At 55.8% G+C, this 16,893-nt stretch overlaps 1 protein-coding gene across 1 annotated transcript in view; it reads right to left on the reverse strand.

Moving 5' to 3' along the window:
- Positions 1-486: 486 nt before the first annotated feature.
- LOC137362206 (cytoplasmic phosphatidylinositol transfer protein 1-like) overlaps positions 487-16,893 on the reverse strand; it is a 31,407-nt gene continuing 15,000 nt past the window's right edge. The window contains exons 3-11 of the mRNA XM_068026656.1: positions 16,856-16,893; positions 9,414-9,421; positions 9,238-9,309; positions 7,516-7,608; positions 6,651-6,806; positions 6,059-6,122; positions 1,653-1,736; positions 800-959; positions 487-703 (exon numbers count right to left, since the gene is read on the reverse strand). The exon at positions 16,856-16,893 is cut by the window's right edge and continues 51 nt beyond it. Coding sequence (XP_067882757.1) covers positions 487-703; positions 800-959; positions 1,653-1,736; positions 6,059-6,122; positions 6,651-6,806; positions 7,516-7,608; positions 9,238-9,309; positions 9,414-9,421; positions 16,856-16,893 — 892 coding nt within the window. The remainder of the gene's footprint in view (positions 704-799; positions 960-1,652; positions 1,737-6,058; positions 6,123-6,650; positions 6,807-7,515; positions 7,609-9,237; positions 9,310-9,413; positions 9,422-16,855) is intronic.

Genomic DNA, 16,893 nt, shown 5'->3' on the forward strand with positions numbered 1-16,893 from the left:
ATGGGAGAAGGTGGGGAGTGAGGGATACGGGGAGAAGGTGGGAGTGAGGGATACGGGAGAAGGTGGGGAGTGAGGGATATGGGAGAAGGTGGGGAGTGAGGGATACGGGGAGAAGGTGGGGAGTGAGGGATATGGGGAGAAGGTGGGGTGTGAGGGATACAGGGAGAAGGTGGGGAGTGAGGGATACAGGGAGAAGGTGGGAGTGAGGGATATGGGGAGAAGGTGGGGAGTGAGGGATACGGGAGAAGGTGGGAGTGAGGGATATGGGGAGAAGGTGGGAGTGAGGGATACGGGGAGAAGGTGGGAGTGAGGATACGGGGAGAAGGTGATAATGACAGGAATAGTGTTACATCTGCTTTCCCTCTCTCTCTCTCTGTTTGCCGGGACAGTCAGTTTTCCGGAAAGTCTGTTTTCCGGGGGAAGTCCGTGTGAGGGGGAGTCAGTTTTCCAGGAGGTTCTGTGCAGTGGGAATCTCCTGAGCTGCGTTCAGGGTCCCTTTGTTTCATCATCCCCCAGAAACAGGAAACTCTCCAGAGCGTCCGTCACATTGCCGAGTGGGATCTCTCCGTGAAGCTTCCCGCTTTCCGTGCAGGGAAGGTCGCAGGAGTTGGAGCCCAGGCCCCTGGAGTCATGAGCTCGTCCTTTACCGACACCGAGCGCAGCAGACCCGGCCTGAATCCAGCGCTGCAGTCGACCTCCGTCACTGCGAGAGAGAATGAGCCGAAGTGATATTAAAACCCAGCAGCCTCGCCCGGTGTCCCGCTCCCCAAACCCCCACCACCGCCGCACCCCACCCCACCCCCCCGCCATCCCGCTGGTGCCCGGATCCTCTCCTGGCACGCCAGGGGCGTTGGCATGAAGCCAAGAGACTTCACAGATCGGTGTCCTGTCGTAAATCCGCGGGGAAAGGTTGCTGGGCAGACAGGGGGTATTCACAAGGATCTGAACTGGGGATTGTCCTGCAGAACAGTTCCAGCAGATGGCACACAAATGTCATAAATTCTTCAATTCATTAAAACTCCCTCTACACTGTCCCCATCAAACAGTCCCCAGGACAGGTACAGTACGGGGGGGGTTAGATACAGAGTAAAGCTCCCTCTACACTGTCCATCATCAAACACACCCAGGACAGGTACAGCACGGGGGGTTAGGTACAGAGTAAAGCTCCCTCTACACTGTCCCCATCAAACACTCCCAGGACAGGTACAGTACGGGGGGGGTTAGATACAGAGTAAAGCTCCCTCTACACTGTCCATCATCAAACACACCCCAGGACAGGTACAGCACGGGGGGTTAGGTACAGAGTAAAGCTCCCTCTACACTGTCCCCATCAAACACTCCCAGGACAGGTACAGTACGGGGCGTTAGATACAGAGTAAAGCTCCCTCTACACTGTCCCCCATCAAACACTCCCAGGACAGGTACAACCCGGGGAGTTAGATACAGAGTAAAGCTCCCTCTACACTGTCCCCCATCAAACACTCCCAGGACAGGTACAGTACGGGGGTTAGATACAGAGTAAAGCTCCTCTACACTGTCCATCATCAAACACACCCAGGACAGGTACAGCACGGGGGGTTAGATACAGAGTAAAGCTCCCTCTACACTCTCGCGTTCAGTGAAGGACATGTCTCATACACACTCTGTCTTACCTGACTGTTCTGCAGTCGACACTTTCTGATTTGTCTCCCTCTGTGACTCTCTCTCGTACTCCCGCACATTTTCCACAGACATATCTGTAACACGGAACCTGCATTAATATAGCGCCTTGAATCGTAAAACCTCGCCACGTCCCTTCACAGGTGGGGCCTTGGAGGGAGTTGAACAGGAGGGTGAGAATTGTAAGGGCTGGAGGAGGTTACAGAGATACGGAGGGAGGGTAGGCGAGGGGCCATGGAGGGATTTGAACAGGAGGAGGTGTTGCAAACATTTAAATACTAACAGACATCAAAGGTGAGGAAGCGCATTCCAGGGCCTGCTAAGGAGGAGACAATCCACAAGGGCCAGGACTGGTTAGACCAGCTGGTCAGATGACTAACTGGCTGTTCCAGAGTTTCCCTTTGAAATGACCACAGAGAGTTTGAACTCAGAGAGTGTCTGTTTGCTCCTGGACTGAGAAGATCTCTCTCCTGCCTGCTCCCATCTCTTTCTCACAAGCCTCCGAATCCACTGAAGACACTTGAACTCCAAGAGAGCTAAGTCTCCGACAGCGAATAAGGTTTAAGAAGAATACTGGGCCCCAACGAAAAGCAAGATCTCCCTACAATCAAGGTCTCTACAGCGAGCTCCAAGAATCGTGACAAAAACTCTTCAGATATTGCTTCAAACTTTTCCACTTTATTTTTCTTCTGCTCTTTTCTGTCTCTATCTGCATGGATCGCGTATGCGTGCTAGCGTGGGCGCGTCGTGTATCCGTAGACGTTAACTGAATTAGAGTTTAAGTTTAATCAATTTAAACCTTAAGAAAGCCTGTCTGTGCTGGTTTCTTTGCCTTATCATTGTAAAGTGGTGAACAAGGATTCACCGAGGGGGGGGGAGCTCAAAACACTAAAATAAAAGCAAAATACTGCAGATGCTGGAAATCTGAAATAAAAACAAGAAATGCTGGAAATACTCAGCAGGCGTGGCAGAATCTGGGGAGAGAGAAGCAGAGTTAACGTTTCAGGTCAGTGACCCTTCTTCAGAACTGGCAAATGTTAGGAATGTGATAGGTTTTAAGCAGATAAAAGCGGGGTGGGGCAAGAGGTAACAAAAGGGAAGGTGTTGATAGGGCAGAGGGTCACAGAGAATAACTGACCAGAAGGTCACGGAGCAAAGACAAAGGGTATGTTAATGGGGTGCCCGAAAGGCAAGGCGTTAGTGCAGACAGGGTGTTAATTGACATAAAAATGAACAGCCCTGGCCCCAAGCACAAACATGACAAAAAAAAACTGTGGTTAAAAAAAAAAGAATGATAAAACAAACCAAGACAAAATAAACAAATGAAAAAAACGCAGTGTATTGAAAAATTAAACCCTGTCGCAGGGAGACCAGGTGAAGGCTGAAAGGGACCCCCGAGACCTCTTTCTCACCTGCTCGTAACAATACACCGTCCGACAATGCAGCACCCCCTCAGTACTGGCAATGGGAGTGCTGAACTTTTAATGCACAACATTCTTGGTCTGAGGTGACAGTGTTGTCATCGAGCCATGTTTAGCAGTTGAATTCTCTTTGTGGCTTTTTTCACACAAGAATGTGCTACACTTGTTAGATTGCTCGGATTACAGGCTTATAAACTGGAATTACTGGTCTCAGAAAGCCAGTCGGCCATGAGCTGTTCGCACCACACATGCTATCTCTCGCTCTCTCTCTCTCTCTCAGCTGGATTCTCTCCTCTGGCTCCAACGGGGAACTGACGCCCACAGGCAAAAGGGAAAAGCACATATCTGTGCAATTGAAGTTTAACTTTATACAGTAAATGGCAGAACCCTTAGGAGTATTGACAGGCAGAGAGATCTGGGCGTACAGGTCCACAAGTCACTGAAAGTGGCAACGCAGGTGGATAAGGTAGTCAAGAAGGCATACGGCATGCTTGCCCTCATCGGTCGGGGCATAGAGTATAAAATTGGCAAGTCATGTTGCAGCTGTACAGAACATTAGTTAGGCCACACTTAGAATATTGCGTGCAATTCTGGTCGCCACACTACCAGAAGGACGTGGAGGCTTCGGAGAGGGTACAGAGGAGGTTTACCAGGACGTTGCCTGGTCTGGAGGGCATTAGCTATGAGGAGAGGTTGGAAAACTCGGATTGTTTTCACTGGAACGACGGAGGTGGAGGGGCGACATGATAGAGGTTTTACAAAGTTATGAGCGCATGGACAGAGTGGATAGTCAGAAGCTTTTTCCCAGGGTGAAGAGTCAGTTACTAGGGGACAGAGGTTTAAGGTGCGAGGTGCAAAGTTCAGAGGGGATGTGCGAGGCAAGTTTTTTTACACAGAGGGTGGTGAGTGCCTGGAACTTGCTGCAGGGGGAGGTGGTGGAAGCAGATACGATAGCGACGTTTAAGAGACATCTTAAATACATGAATAGGAAGGGAATAGAGGGATACGGACCCCGGAAGTGCAGAAGGTTTTAGTTTAGGCAGGCATCAAGATCGGCGCAGGCTTGGAGGGCCGAATGGCCTGTTCCTGTGCTGTAATGTTCTTTGTTCTTTGTTGTTTCTTTGGTTGTAGGTGATACCAGCAGTTAATAAGCTCTGTAAATTCGACTATACATAATAATTATTCTAAGTTAATTAAGGGCAAGAATCTATCTCCCTCTACCTTAAAAATACTCAATGACCCCCTCGGAACCACCTCCAACGCATTCACATCCTTCCTTAAATAAGGAGACCAAAACTGCACGCAGTATTCTAGATGTGGTCTCACCAGTGGCCCTGCATAACTGAAGCACAACATCCTTACTTTTATTTTCGATTCCTCTCGTAATAATGGACAGCATTCCACTAGCCGCCTTTATGACTTGTGTTACCCGCGAACTAACATTTTGTGACTCCTGCACCAAAACACCTGGATCCCTCTGCACCTCGGAGTCCTGCAGTCGTTCTCCGTTTACGTAATACTCTGCTTTTTTGTTCTCCCTGCCAAAGTGAACAACTTCGCAGTTTCCCACGTTATACTCCATCTGCCAGATTTTTGCCCACTCGCTCAATCTATCTATTATCAGTCTGCAAACTCCTTATGTCCTCTTCACAACATGCTTTCCGACCTATCTTTGTGTCAAATTTAGCTCCCCTCATCTAAATCATTGATATAAATTATGAAAAGTTGAGGGCCCAGCACAGACCCCTGCGGACTCCACTCGTCACATCCTGCCAACCAGAAAAGGACCCAGATTACTCGATTGATACCTGGAATGAGCGGGTTGTCTTATGAGGAAAGGTTGGACAGACTGGGCTTGTTTTCACTGGAGTTTAGACGAGTGAGGGGAGACTTGATTGAATTTTATAAGATCCTGAAAGGTCTTGACAAGGCGGATGTGGAAAGGATGTTTCCTCTTGTGGGGGTGTCCAGAACTAGGGGTCAATGCTGTAAAATTAGGGGACGCCCTTTTAGGACAGAGGTGAGGAGAAATTCTTTTCCCTCCGAGGGTTGAACGACTTTGGAACTCTCTGCCTCAGACGGTGGTGGAGGTGGGGGTCGTTGAGTGTTTTTAAGACGGAGGGAGACAGATTCTTGTTAGCAAGGGAGTCAAAGTTTATCGGAGGTAGATGGGAGTGTGGAATTCGAAACGCAAACAGATCAGTCATGATCTTATTGAGTGGCGGAACAGGTTCGAGGGGCCGAATGGCCTAACTTCTGCTCCTATTTCGTATGTTTGTATGTTTGATACAGGGATTGAGAAGGATGATTATTCTGCAACCTCACTGGGCGAGTGTAACAAGACCTGGACAATATCCAGGCTTGGGCTGATAAGTGGCAAGTAACATTCGCGCCACACAAGTGCCAGGCAATGACCATCTCCAACAAAGAGAGAATCTAACCATCTCCCCTTGACATTCAATGGCAATTACCATCGCTGAATCCCCCACTATCAACATCCTAGGGGCTGCCATTGACCAGAAACTGAACTGGAGTAGCCATATAAATACTGTGGCTACAAGAGCAGGTCAGAGGCTGGGAATCCTGAGGCGAGTAACTCACCTCCTGACTCCCCAAAGCCTGTCCGCCATCTACAAGACACAAGTCAGGAGTGTGATGGAATACTCTCCACTTGCCTGGATGGGTGCAGCTCCAACAACACTCAAGAAGCTCGACACCATCTAGGACAAAGCAGCCCGCTTGATCGGCACCCCATCTACAAACATTCACTCCCCTCCACCACCGACGCACAGTGGCAGCAGTGTGTACCATCTCCAAGATGCACTGCAGCAACGCACCAAGGCCCCATAGACAGCGCCGCCCAAACCCGCGACCTCTACCAACTAGAAGGACAAGGGCAGCAGACGCAATGGGAACACCACCACCTGCAAGTTCACCTCCGGATTAGAGATGGGACAGTACATGCTGTCGTTACATACCGAACCACTCGTCAATCCACGCAAATGCTTGACGATGGCCAACGAGAAGAATCTCCCGAATATTCTACCGAAAACAGAAGTCACAGATAAAGAACATCCAACATGGCTCCAGTTAGATACAGAGTGAAGCTCCCTCTACACTGTCCCCATCAAACACTCCCCAGGACAGGTACAGTACGGGGGGGTTAGATACAGAGTAAAGCTCCCTCTACACCAAATACATCTCTGCGATTCTCCTCAACCCACTCCCTGTGGTAGCGGGTTCCACATTCTCCCCACTCTCTGGGAAAGACGTCTCTCCTGAAATCCCCCCCCACGTTGGATTTATTAGTGATTATCTTATATTGATGGCCCCCTAGTTCCGGTCTTGCCCCCGAGTGGAGATATCTTCTCTACGTCGACCCTATCGAAAACCCATTCATAATCTGAGACACCTCAATCAGGTGACTCCTCAGCCTTCTCTATTCTACAGAAAAGAGCCCCAGTCCGTTCACGTTCAGTCCCTCCCGATAACGGGTGTAACCCCCCCCCCCCCCCGCCTCCCCAGTTCTGGTGTCGTCAGCGTAAATTGAGATCGGTCTCGCAGGCTGACCTTGTGAACGAGCTGCTCCACACGGCTTTGTAATCCGTACATTTCGAACTTGACAGTCACCAGTTTGTAGGAGCACATGATCGGCTTGTGGCTTTCTCTCCAGCCGTCGAACAACGGGCCCCGGCTGGTTTTAACTGACCGGAACGTTCTGGGGTCCTGCGTGCAAAGGCGAGATGTCAGCGGATTTGTGGCAGCCTCGTCGACGGTCTTTCCTGTCCGGGGATCAGGGCGACCTCTCCCCAACCTTTACAAAGCTCTGGTGCGGCCCCCAACTGGAGTGTTGGCGCCCAGTTGCGGTCGCCACACTTTGGGGAAGGATGCGAGGGTCCTTGAGAGAGGGGGCCTGCGGAGGAGAGTGAGCAGAATGGTCCGGGGAACGAGGGACCAACGTTCATGTGGAGAGACTGGGAGAAGCTGGGATTGTTCTCCCCCAGAGCGAAGGAGACGGAGGGGAGATTGGAACGAGGCGTACGAGACTCTGAGAGGTTCGGATAAGGTAGACCAGGAGAAGCAGCTCCCATTCGCTGATGGTACAAGGCCCAGGGAGACACAGATTACAGGCTCTGGGGAAGGGAGACAGTGGCGGAGGAAGTGAGGGGGAAATGATTCGACGCAGCGAGGGGTAGTGACCGGGAACTCGCTGCCGACGGGTGCGGCGGAAGACGAGATGGTGAACCATTTCAAAAGGAAACTGGACGGGCAATTGCAGGACACAAACCCGTGGGGTTACGGTGGATCGAGCGGGGCGGAGTGGGTGGGGTCTGGGGAAATGGGACTGAGTGGAATAATCCACAGACAGCTAGCACGGACCAGATGGGCTGCAAGGCCACGTTCTCTATATGTCTCAAACAATACATTCCAATACCTCTGACTCTTTGTAATAACGTTGAGGAAACTCGTCACTTAATATATCAACGTAGGAAACCTGTTCAGACGGTGTAGGTTCACGGTTAAACACCTAATGAGAGAGAGAGTCAGAAATTCAGTGAACACAGAGAAAATTATACATTCACCTCTCCCCCATTTACACTCAGACATCAGGCAGTCTGCTCCCTATCGGAGAGGGGGGATTAACCCTCTCAATCACCTCTCCCCCATTTACACTCAGACACTGGGCAGTCTGTTCCCTATCGGAGGGGGGGATTAACCCTCTCAATCACCTCTCCCCCATTTACACTCAGACACCGGGCAGTCTGTTCCCTATCGGAGTGGGGGGATTAACCCTCTCACCCACGTCTCCCCCATTTGCACTCAGAAACCGGGCAGTCTGTTCCCTATCGGAGTGGGGGGATTAACCCTCTCACCCCACGTCTCCCCCATTTGCACTCAGACACCGGGCAGTCTGTTCCCTATCGGAGAGGGGGGATTAACCCTCTCAATCACCTCTCCCCATTTACACTCAGACACCGGGCAGTCTGTTCCCTATCGGAGAGGGGGGGGATTAACCCTCTCACCAACCTCTCCCCCATTTACACTCAGACACCGGGCAGTCTGTTCCCTATCGGAGAGGGGGATTAACCCTCTCAATCACCTCTCCCCCATTTACACTCAGACACTGGGCAGTCTGTTCCCTATCGGAGGGGGGGGATTAACCCTCTCACCCACCTCTCCCCCATTTACACTCAGACATTGGGCAGTCTGTTCCCTATCGGAGAGGGGATTAACCCTCTCACCCACCTCTCCCCCATTTACACTCAGACACCGGGCAGTCTGTTCCCTATCGGAGAGGGGGCGGATTAACCCTCTCACCCACCTCTCCCCATTTACACTCAGACACCGGGTAGTCTGTTCCCTATCGGAGAGGGGGATTAACCCTCTCACCCACCTCTCCCCCATTTACACACAGACACCGGGCAGTCTGTTCCCTATCGGAGAGGGGGGGATTAACCCTCTCACACACCTCTCCCCCATTTACACTCAGACACCGGGCAGTCTGTTCCCTATCGGAGAGGGGGGATTAACCCTCTCACCCACCTCTCCCCATTTACACTCAGACACCGGGCAGTCTGTTCCCTATCGGAGAGGGGGGATTAACCCTCTCACCCACCTCTCCCCATTTACACTCAGACACCGGGCAGTCTGTTCCCTATCGGAGAGGGGGGGATTAACCCTCTCACCCACCTCTCCCCATTTACACTCAGACACCGGGGCAGTCTGTTCCCTATCGGAGAGGGGGGATTAACCCTCTCACCCACCTCTCCCCATTTACACTCAGACACCGGGCAGTCTGTTCCCTATCAGAGAGGGGGGGGATTAACCCTCTCATCCACCTCTCCCCATTTACACTCAGACACCGGGCAGTCTGTTCCCTATCGGAGAGGGGGGGATTAACCCTCTCACCCACCTCTCCCCCATTTACACTCAGACACCGGGCAGTCTGTTCCCTATCGGAGGGAGGATTAACCCTCTCACCCACCTCTCCCCATTTGCACTCAGACACTGGGGCAGTCTGTTCCCTATCGGAGGGGGGGGGGGGATTAACCCTCTCACCCACCTCTCCCCCATTTACACTCAGACACCGGGGCAGTCTGTTCCCTATCGGAGGGAGGGGGGGATTAACCCTCTCGGTTCCTTTGAATGACCTTACATTATTATTGCATCCGTTATTGTCTTCAAATTGCGTCTTGATTCTCACAGAGAATTTCGGGAGAAATGAACACTGTGGAGAGGAGAGGAGAAGAGGTTTTCAATGCGCGAGGCAGAGGCAGAGGGGGGGTGTAACTGAATGTTGACAAAGAGAATTTGGATTTGTTAATTACTCACTGTGTATTCTAGATGAACACGTCAGTGCAGACACACCGAGGGAGGAAGAGAGTGAGAGGATCATCAAACAGTCAGGTAGAACAACACCTTCTCCCCATCTCCCACCCTCCCCACCTTCTCTCCATCTCCCACACTCCCACCTTCTCCCCATCTCCCACACTCCGACCGTCTACCCATCTCCCACACTCCCACCTTCTCCCCATCTCCCACACCCCACCTTCTACCCATCTCCCACACTCCCACCTTCTCCCCATCTCCCACACTCCCACCTTCTACCCATCTCCCACCCTCCCACCTTCTCTCCATCTCCCACACTCCCACCTTCTACACCATCTCCCACACTCCCACCTTCTCCCCATCTCCCACACTCCCACCTTCTACCCATCTCCCCACACTCCCACCTTCTCCCCATCTCCCACACTCCCACCTTCTCCCCATCTCCCACCCCTCCCCACCTTCTCTCCATCTCCCACACTCCCACCTTCTACCCATCTCCCACACTCCCACCTCTACCCATCTCCCACACTCCCCACCTTCTCCCCATCTCCCACACTCCCACCGTCTACCCATCTCCCACACTCCCACCTCTACCCATCTCCCACACTCCCACCTTCTCCCCATCTCCCACCCTCCCCACCTTCTCCCCATCTCCCACACTCCCACCTCTCCCCATCTCCCACACTCCCACCGCTACCCATCCCCACACTCCCACCTTCTCCCCATCCCCACACTCCCACCTTCTCCCCATCTCCCACACTCCCACCTTCTCCCCATCTCCCACCCTCCCCACCTTCTCACCATCTCCCACACTCCCACCTTCTCCCCATCTCCCACACTCCCACCTTCTCCCCATCTCCCACACTCCCCACCTTCTCCCCATCTCCCACCCTCCCCACCTTCTCCCCATCTCCCACACTCCCACCGCTACCCATCTCCCACACTCCCACCTCCCCATCTCCCACACCCCACCTTCTCCCCATCTCCCACACTCCCACCTTCTCCCCATCTCCCACACTCCCACCTCTCCCCATCTCCCCCACACTCCCACCCTCTCCCCCATCTCCCACACTCCCACCTTCTCCCATCTCCCACACTCCCACCTTCTCTCCATCTCCCACACTCCCACCGTCTACCCATCTCCCACCCTCCCCACCTTCTCCCAATCTCCCACCCTCCCCACCTTCTCTCCATCTCCCACACTCCCACCGTCTACCCATCTCCCACCCTCCCCACCTTCTCCCCATCTCCCACCCTCCCCACCTCTCTCCATCTCCCACACTCCCACCTTCTCCCCATCTCCCACACTCCCCACCTTCTCTCCATCTCCCACACTCCCACCTTCTCCCCATCTCCCACCCTCCCCACCTTCTCCCCATCTCCCACACTCCCACCTTCTCCCCATCTCCCACACTCCCACCTTCTCCCCATCTCCCACACTCCCACCTCTCCCCATCTCCCACACTCCCACCTTCTCCCCATCTCCCACACTCCCACCGTCTACCCATCTCCCACACTCCCACCTTCTCCCCATCTCCCACACTCCCACCTCTCCCCATCTCCCACACTCCCACCTTCTCCCCATCTCCCACCCTCCCCACCTTCTCCCCATCTCCCACACTCCCACCTTCTCCCCATCTCCCACACTCCCACCTTCTCCCCATCTCCCACACTCCCACCTTCTCCCCATCTCCCACACTCCCACCTTCTCCCCATCTCCCACACTCCCACCTTCTCCCCATCTCCCACACTCCCACCGTCTACCCATCTCCCACACTCCCACCTTCTCTCCATCTCCCACACTCCCACCTTCTCCCCATCTCCCACCCTCCCCACCTTCTCTCCATCTCCCACACTCCCACCTTCTCCCCATCTCCCACACTCCCACCTTCTCCCCATCTCCCACACTCCCACCTTCTCCCCATCTCCCACACTCCCACCGTCTACCCATCTCCCACCCTCCCCACCTTCTCCCAATCTCCCACCCTCCCCACCTTCTCTCCATCTCCCACACTCCCACCGTCTACCCATCTCCCACCCTCCCACCCACCTTCTCCCCATCTCCCACCCTCCCCACCTTCTCTCCATCTCCCACACTCCCACCTTCTCCCCATCTCCCACACTCCCCACCTTCTCTCCATCTCCCACACTCCCACCTTCTCCCCATCTCCCACCCTCCCCACCTTCTCCCCATCTCCCACACTCCCACCTTCTCCCCATCTCCCACACTCCCACCTTCTCCCCATCTCCCACACTCCCACCTTCTCCCCATCTCCCACACTCCCACCTTCTCCCCATCTCCCACACTCCCACCGTCTACCCATCTCCCACACTCCCACCTTCTCCCCATCTCCCACACTCCCACCTTCTCCCCATCTCCCACACTCCCACCTTCTCCCCATCTCCCACCCTCCCCACCTTCTCCCCATCTCCCACACTCCCACCTTCTCCCCATCTCCCACACTCCCACCTTCTCCCCATCTCCCACACTCCCACCTTCTCCCCATCTCCCACACTCCCACCTTCTCCCCATCTCCCACACTCCCACCTTCTCCCCATCTCCCACACTCCCACCGTCTACCCATCTCCCACACTCCCACCTTCTCTCCATCTCCCACACTCCCACCTTCTCCCCATCTCCCACCCTCCCCACCTTCTCTCCATCTCCCACACTCCCACCTTCTCCCCATCTCCCACACTCCCACCTTCTCCCCATCTCCCACACTCCCCACCTTCTCCCCATCTCCCACACTCCCACCTTCTCCCCATCTCCCACACTCCCACCGTCTACCCATCTCCCACCCTCCCCACCTTCTCTCCATCTCCCACACTCCCACCTTCTCCCCATCTCCCACACTCCCACCTTCTCCCCATCTCCCACACTCCCACCTTCTCCCCATCTCCCACACTCCCACCTTCTACCCATCTCCCACACTCCCCACCTTCTCCCCATCTCCCACACTCCCACCTTCTCCCCATCTCCCACACTCCCACCTTCTCCCCATCTCCCACCCTCCCCACCTTCTCCCCATCTCCCACACTCCCACCGTCTACCCATCTCCCACACTCCCACCTTCTCCCCATCTCCCACACTCCCACCTTCTACCCATGTCCCACACTCCCCACCTTCTCCCCATCTCCCACACTCCCACCTTCTCCCCATCTCCCACCCTCCCCACCTTCTCTCCATCTCCCACACTCCCACCTTCTCCCCATCTCCCACACTCCCACCTTCTCCCCATCTCCCACACTCCCACCGTCTACCCATCTCCCACACTCCCACCTTCTCCCCATCTCCCACACTCCCACCTTCTCCCCATCTCCCACACTCCCACCTTCTCCCCATCTCCCACCCTCCCCACCTTCTCTCCATCTCCCACACTCCCACCTTCTCCCCATCTCCCACACTCCCACCTTCTCCCCATCTCCCACACTCCCCACCTTCTCCCCATCTCCCACCCTCCCCACCTTCTCCCCATCTCCCACACTCCCACCGTCTACCCATCTCCCACACTCCCACCTTCTCCCCATCTCCCACACTCCCACCTTCTCCCCATCTCCCACACTCCCACCTTCTCCCCATCTCCCACACTCCCACCTTCTCCCCATCTCCCACACTCCCACCTTCTCCCCATCTCCCACACTCCCACCTTCTCTCCATCTCCCACACTCCCACCTTCTCTCCATCTCCCACACTCCCACCGTCTACCCATCTCCCACCCTCCCCACCTTCTCCCAATCTCCCACCCTCCCCACCTTCTCTCCATCTCCCACACTCCCACCGTCTACCCATCTCCCACCCTCCCCACCTTCTCCCCATCTCCCACCCTCCCCACCTTCTCTCCATCTCCCACACTCCCACCTTCTCCCCATCTCCCACACTCCCCACCTTCTCTCCATCTCCCACACTCCCACCTTCTCCCCATCTCCCACCCTCCCCACCTTCTCCCCATCTCCCACACTCCCACCTTCTCCCCATCTCCCACACTCCCACCTTCTCCCCATCTCCCACACTCCCACCTTCTCCCCATCTCCCACACTCCCACCTTCTCCCCATCTCCCACACTCCCACCGTCTACCCATCTCCCACACTCCCACCTTCTCCCCATCTCCCACACTCCCACCTTCTCCCCATCTCCCACACTCCCACCTTCTCCCCATCTCCCACCCTCCCCACCTTCTCCCCATCTCCCACACTCCCACCTTCTCCCCATCTCCCACACTCCCACCTTCTCCCCATCTCCCACACTCCCACCTTCTCCCCATCTCCCACACTCCCACCTTCTCCCCATCTCCCACACTCCCACCTTCTCCCCATCTCCCACACTCCCACCGTCTACCCATCTCCCACACTCCCACCTTCTCTCCATCTCCCACACTCCCACCTTCTCCCCATCTCCCACCCTCCCCACCTTCTCTCCATCTCCCACACTCCCACCTTCTCCCCATCTCCCACACTCCCACCTTCTCCCCATCTCCCACACTCCCACCTTCTCCCCATCTCCCACACTCCCACCTTCTCCCCATCTCCCACACTCCCACCGTCTACCCATCTCCCACCCTCCCCACCTTCTCCCAATCTCCCACCCTCCCCACCTTCTCTCCATCTCCCACACTCCCACCGTCTACCCATCTCCCACCCTCCCCACCTTCTCCCCATCTCCCACCCTCCCCACCTTCTCTCCATCTCCCACACTCCCACCTTCTCCCCATCTCCCACACTCCCCACCTTCTCTCCATCTCCCACACTCCCACCTTCTCCCCATCTCCCACCCTCCCCACCTTCTCCCCATCTCCCACACTCCCACCTTCTCCCCATCTCCCACACTCCCACCTTCTCCCCATCTCCCACACTCCCACCTTCTCCCCATCTCCCACACTCCCACCTTCTCCCCATCTCCCACACTCCCACCGTCTACCCATCTCCCACACTCCCACCTTCTCCCCATCTCCCACACTCCCACCTTCTCCCCATCTCCCACACTCCCACCTTCTCCCCATCTCCCACCCTCCCCACCTTCTCCCCATCTCCCACACTCCCACCTTCTCCCCATCTCCCACACTCCCACCTTCTCCCCATCTCCCACACTCCCACCTTCTCCCCATCTCCCACACTCCCACCTTCTCCCCATCTCCCACACTCCCACCTTCTCCCCATCTCCCACACTCCCACCGTCTACCCATCTCCCACACTCCCACCTTCTCTCCATCTCCCACACTCCCACCTTCTCCCCATCTCCCACCCTCCCCACCTTCTCTCCATCTCCCACACTCCCACCTTCTCCCCATCTCCCACACTCCCACCTTCTCCCCATCTCCCACACTCCCACCTTCTCCCCATCTCCCACACTCCCACCTTCTCCCCATCTCCCACACTCCCACCGTCTACCCATCTCCCACCCTCCCCCTTCTCTCCATCTCCCACACTCCCACCTTCTCCCCATCTCCCACACTCCCACCTTCTCCCCATCTCCCACACTCCCACCTTCTCCCCATCTCCCACACTCCCACCTTCTACCCATCTCCCACACTCCCCACCTTCTCCCCATCTCCCACACTCCCACCTTCTCCCCATCTCCCACACTCCCACCTTCTCCCCATCTCCCACCCTCCCCACCTTCTCCCCATCTCCCACACTCCCACCGTCTACCCATCTCCCACACTCCCACCTTCTCCCCATCTCCCACACTCCCACCTTCTACCCATGTCCCACACTCCCCACCTTCTCCCCATCTCCCACACTCCCACCTTCTCCCCATCTCCCACCCTCCCCACCTTCTCTCCATCTCCCACACTCCCACCTTCTCCCCATCTCCCACACTCCCACCTTCTCCCCATCTCCCACACTCCCACCTTCTCCCCATCTCCCACACTCCCCATCTTCTACCCATCTCCCACCCTCCCACCGTCTACCCATCTCCCACCCTCCCCACCTTCTCCCCATCTCCCACCCTCCCCACCTTCTCTCCATCTCCCACACTCCCACCTTCTCCCCATCTCCCACACTCCCACCTTCTACCCATCTCCCACACTCCCACCTTCTCCCCATCTCCCACACTCCCCACCTTCTCCCCATCTCCCACCCTCCCCACCTTCTCTCCATCTCCCACACTCCCACCTTCTCCCCATCTCCCACACTCCCACCTTCTCCCCATCTCCCACACTCCCACCTTCTCCCCATCTCCCACACTCCCCATCTTCTACCCATCTCCCACCCTCCCACCGTCTACCCATCTCCCACCCTCCCCACCTTCTCCCCATCTCCCACCCACCCCACCTTCTCTCCATCTCCCACACTCCCACCTTCTCCCCTTCTCCCACACTCCCACCTTCTACCCATCTCCCACACTCCCACCTTCTCCCCATCTCCCACACTCCCCACCTTCTCCCCATCTCCCACCCTCCCCACCTTCTCTCCATCTCCCACACTCCCACCTTCTCCCCATCTCCCACACTCCCACCTTCTCCCCATCTCCCACACTCCCACCTTCTCCCCATCTCCCACACTCCCCATCTTCTACCCATCTCCCACCCTCCCACCGTCTACCCATCTCCCACCCTCCCCACCTTCTCCCCATCTCCCACCCTCCCCACCTTCTCTCCATCTCCCACACTCCCACCTTCTCCCCATCTCCCACACTCCCACCTTCTACCCATCTCCCACACTCCCACCTTCTATCCATCTCCCACACTCCCACCTTCTCCCCATCTCCCACACTCTCACCTTCTCCCCATCTCCCACACTCCCACCTTCTACCCATCTCCCACGCTCCCACCTTCTACCCATCTCCCACACTCCCACCTTCTCCCCATCTCCCACACTCCCACCTTCTACCCATCTCCCACACTCCCACCTTCTACCCATTTCCCACACTCCCCAACTTCTACCCATCTCTCACACTCCCCAACTTCTCCCCATCTCCCACACTCCCCACATTCTCCCCATCTCCCACACTCCCACCTTCTCCCCATCTCCCACACTCCCACCTTCTACCCATCTCCCACACTCCCACCATCTCCCCATCTCCCACACTCCCCACCTTCTCCCCATCTCTGACACTCCCCAACTTCACCCCATCAAACCCTCACTCCCCACCTTCTCCCCATCTCCCTCACTCCCCACCTTCTCCCCATCTCTCACACTCACCACCTTCTCCCCATCTCCCTCTTTCCCCACCTTCTCCCCATCTCCCACACTCCCCACCTACCCACCTTCTCCCCATCTCTCACACTCACCACCTTCTCCCCATCTCCCTCTTTCCCCACCTTCTCCCCATCTCCCACACTCTCCACTTTCTCCCCATCTCCCTCACTCCCGACCTACCCACCTTCTCCCAATATCCCTCACTCCCCACCTCCCCACCTTCTCCCTGTATCCCAGGGGAAGACCTGTCCCCCGTAGTGAGCATTTGCACACCTTTACCAGAATGTTCTCTCACACCTACCTGTGAGTGTGTAAGGATAATAGTTCCAAGACTTTTCA

This window comes from Heterodontus francisci, unplaced genomic scaffold (assembly GCF_036365525.1).
Source record: "Heterodontus francisci isolate sHetFra1 unplaced genomic scaffold, sHetFra1.hap1 HAP1_SCAFFOLD_544, whole genome shotgun sequence".
Taxonomy (NCBI): Eukaryota; Metazoa; Chordata; class Chondrichthyes; order Heterodontiformes; family Heterodontidae; genus Heterodontus; species Heterodontus francisci.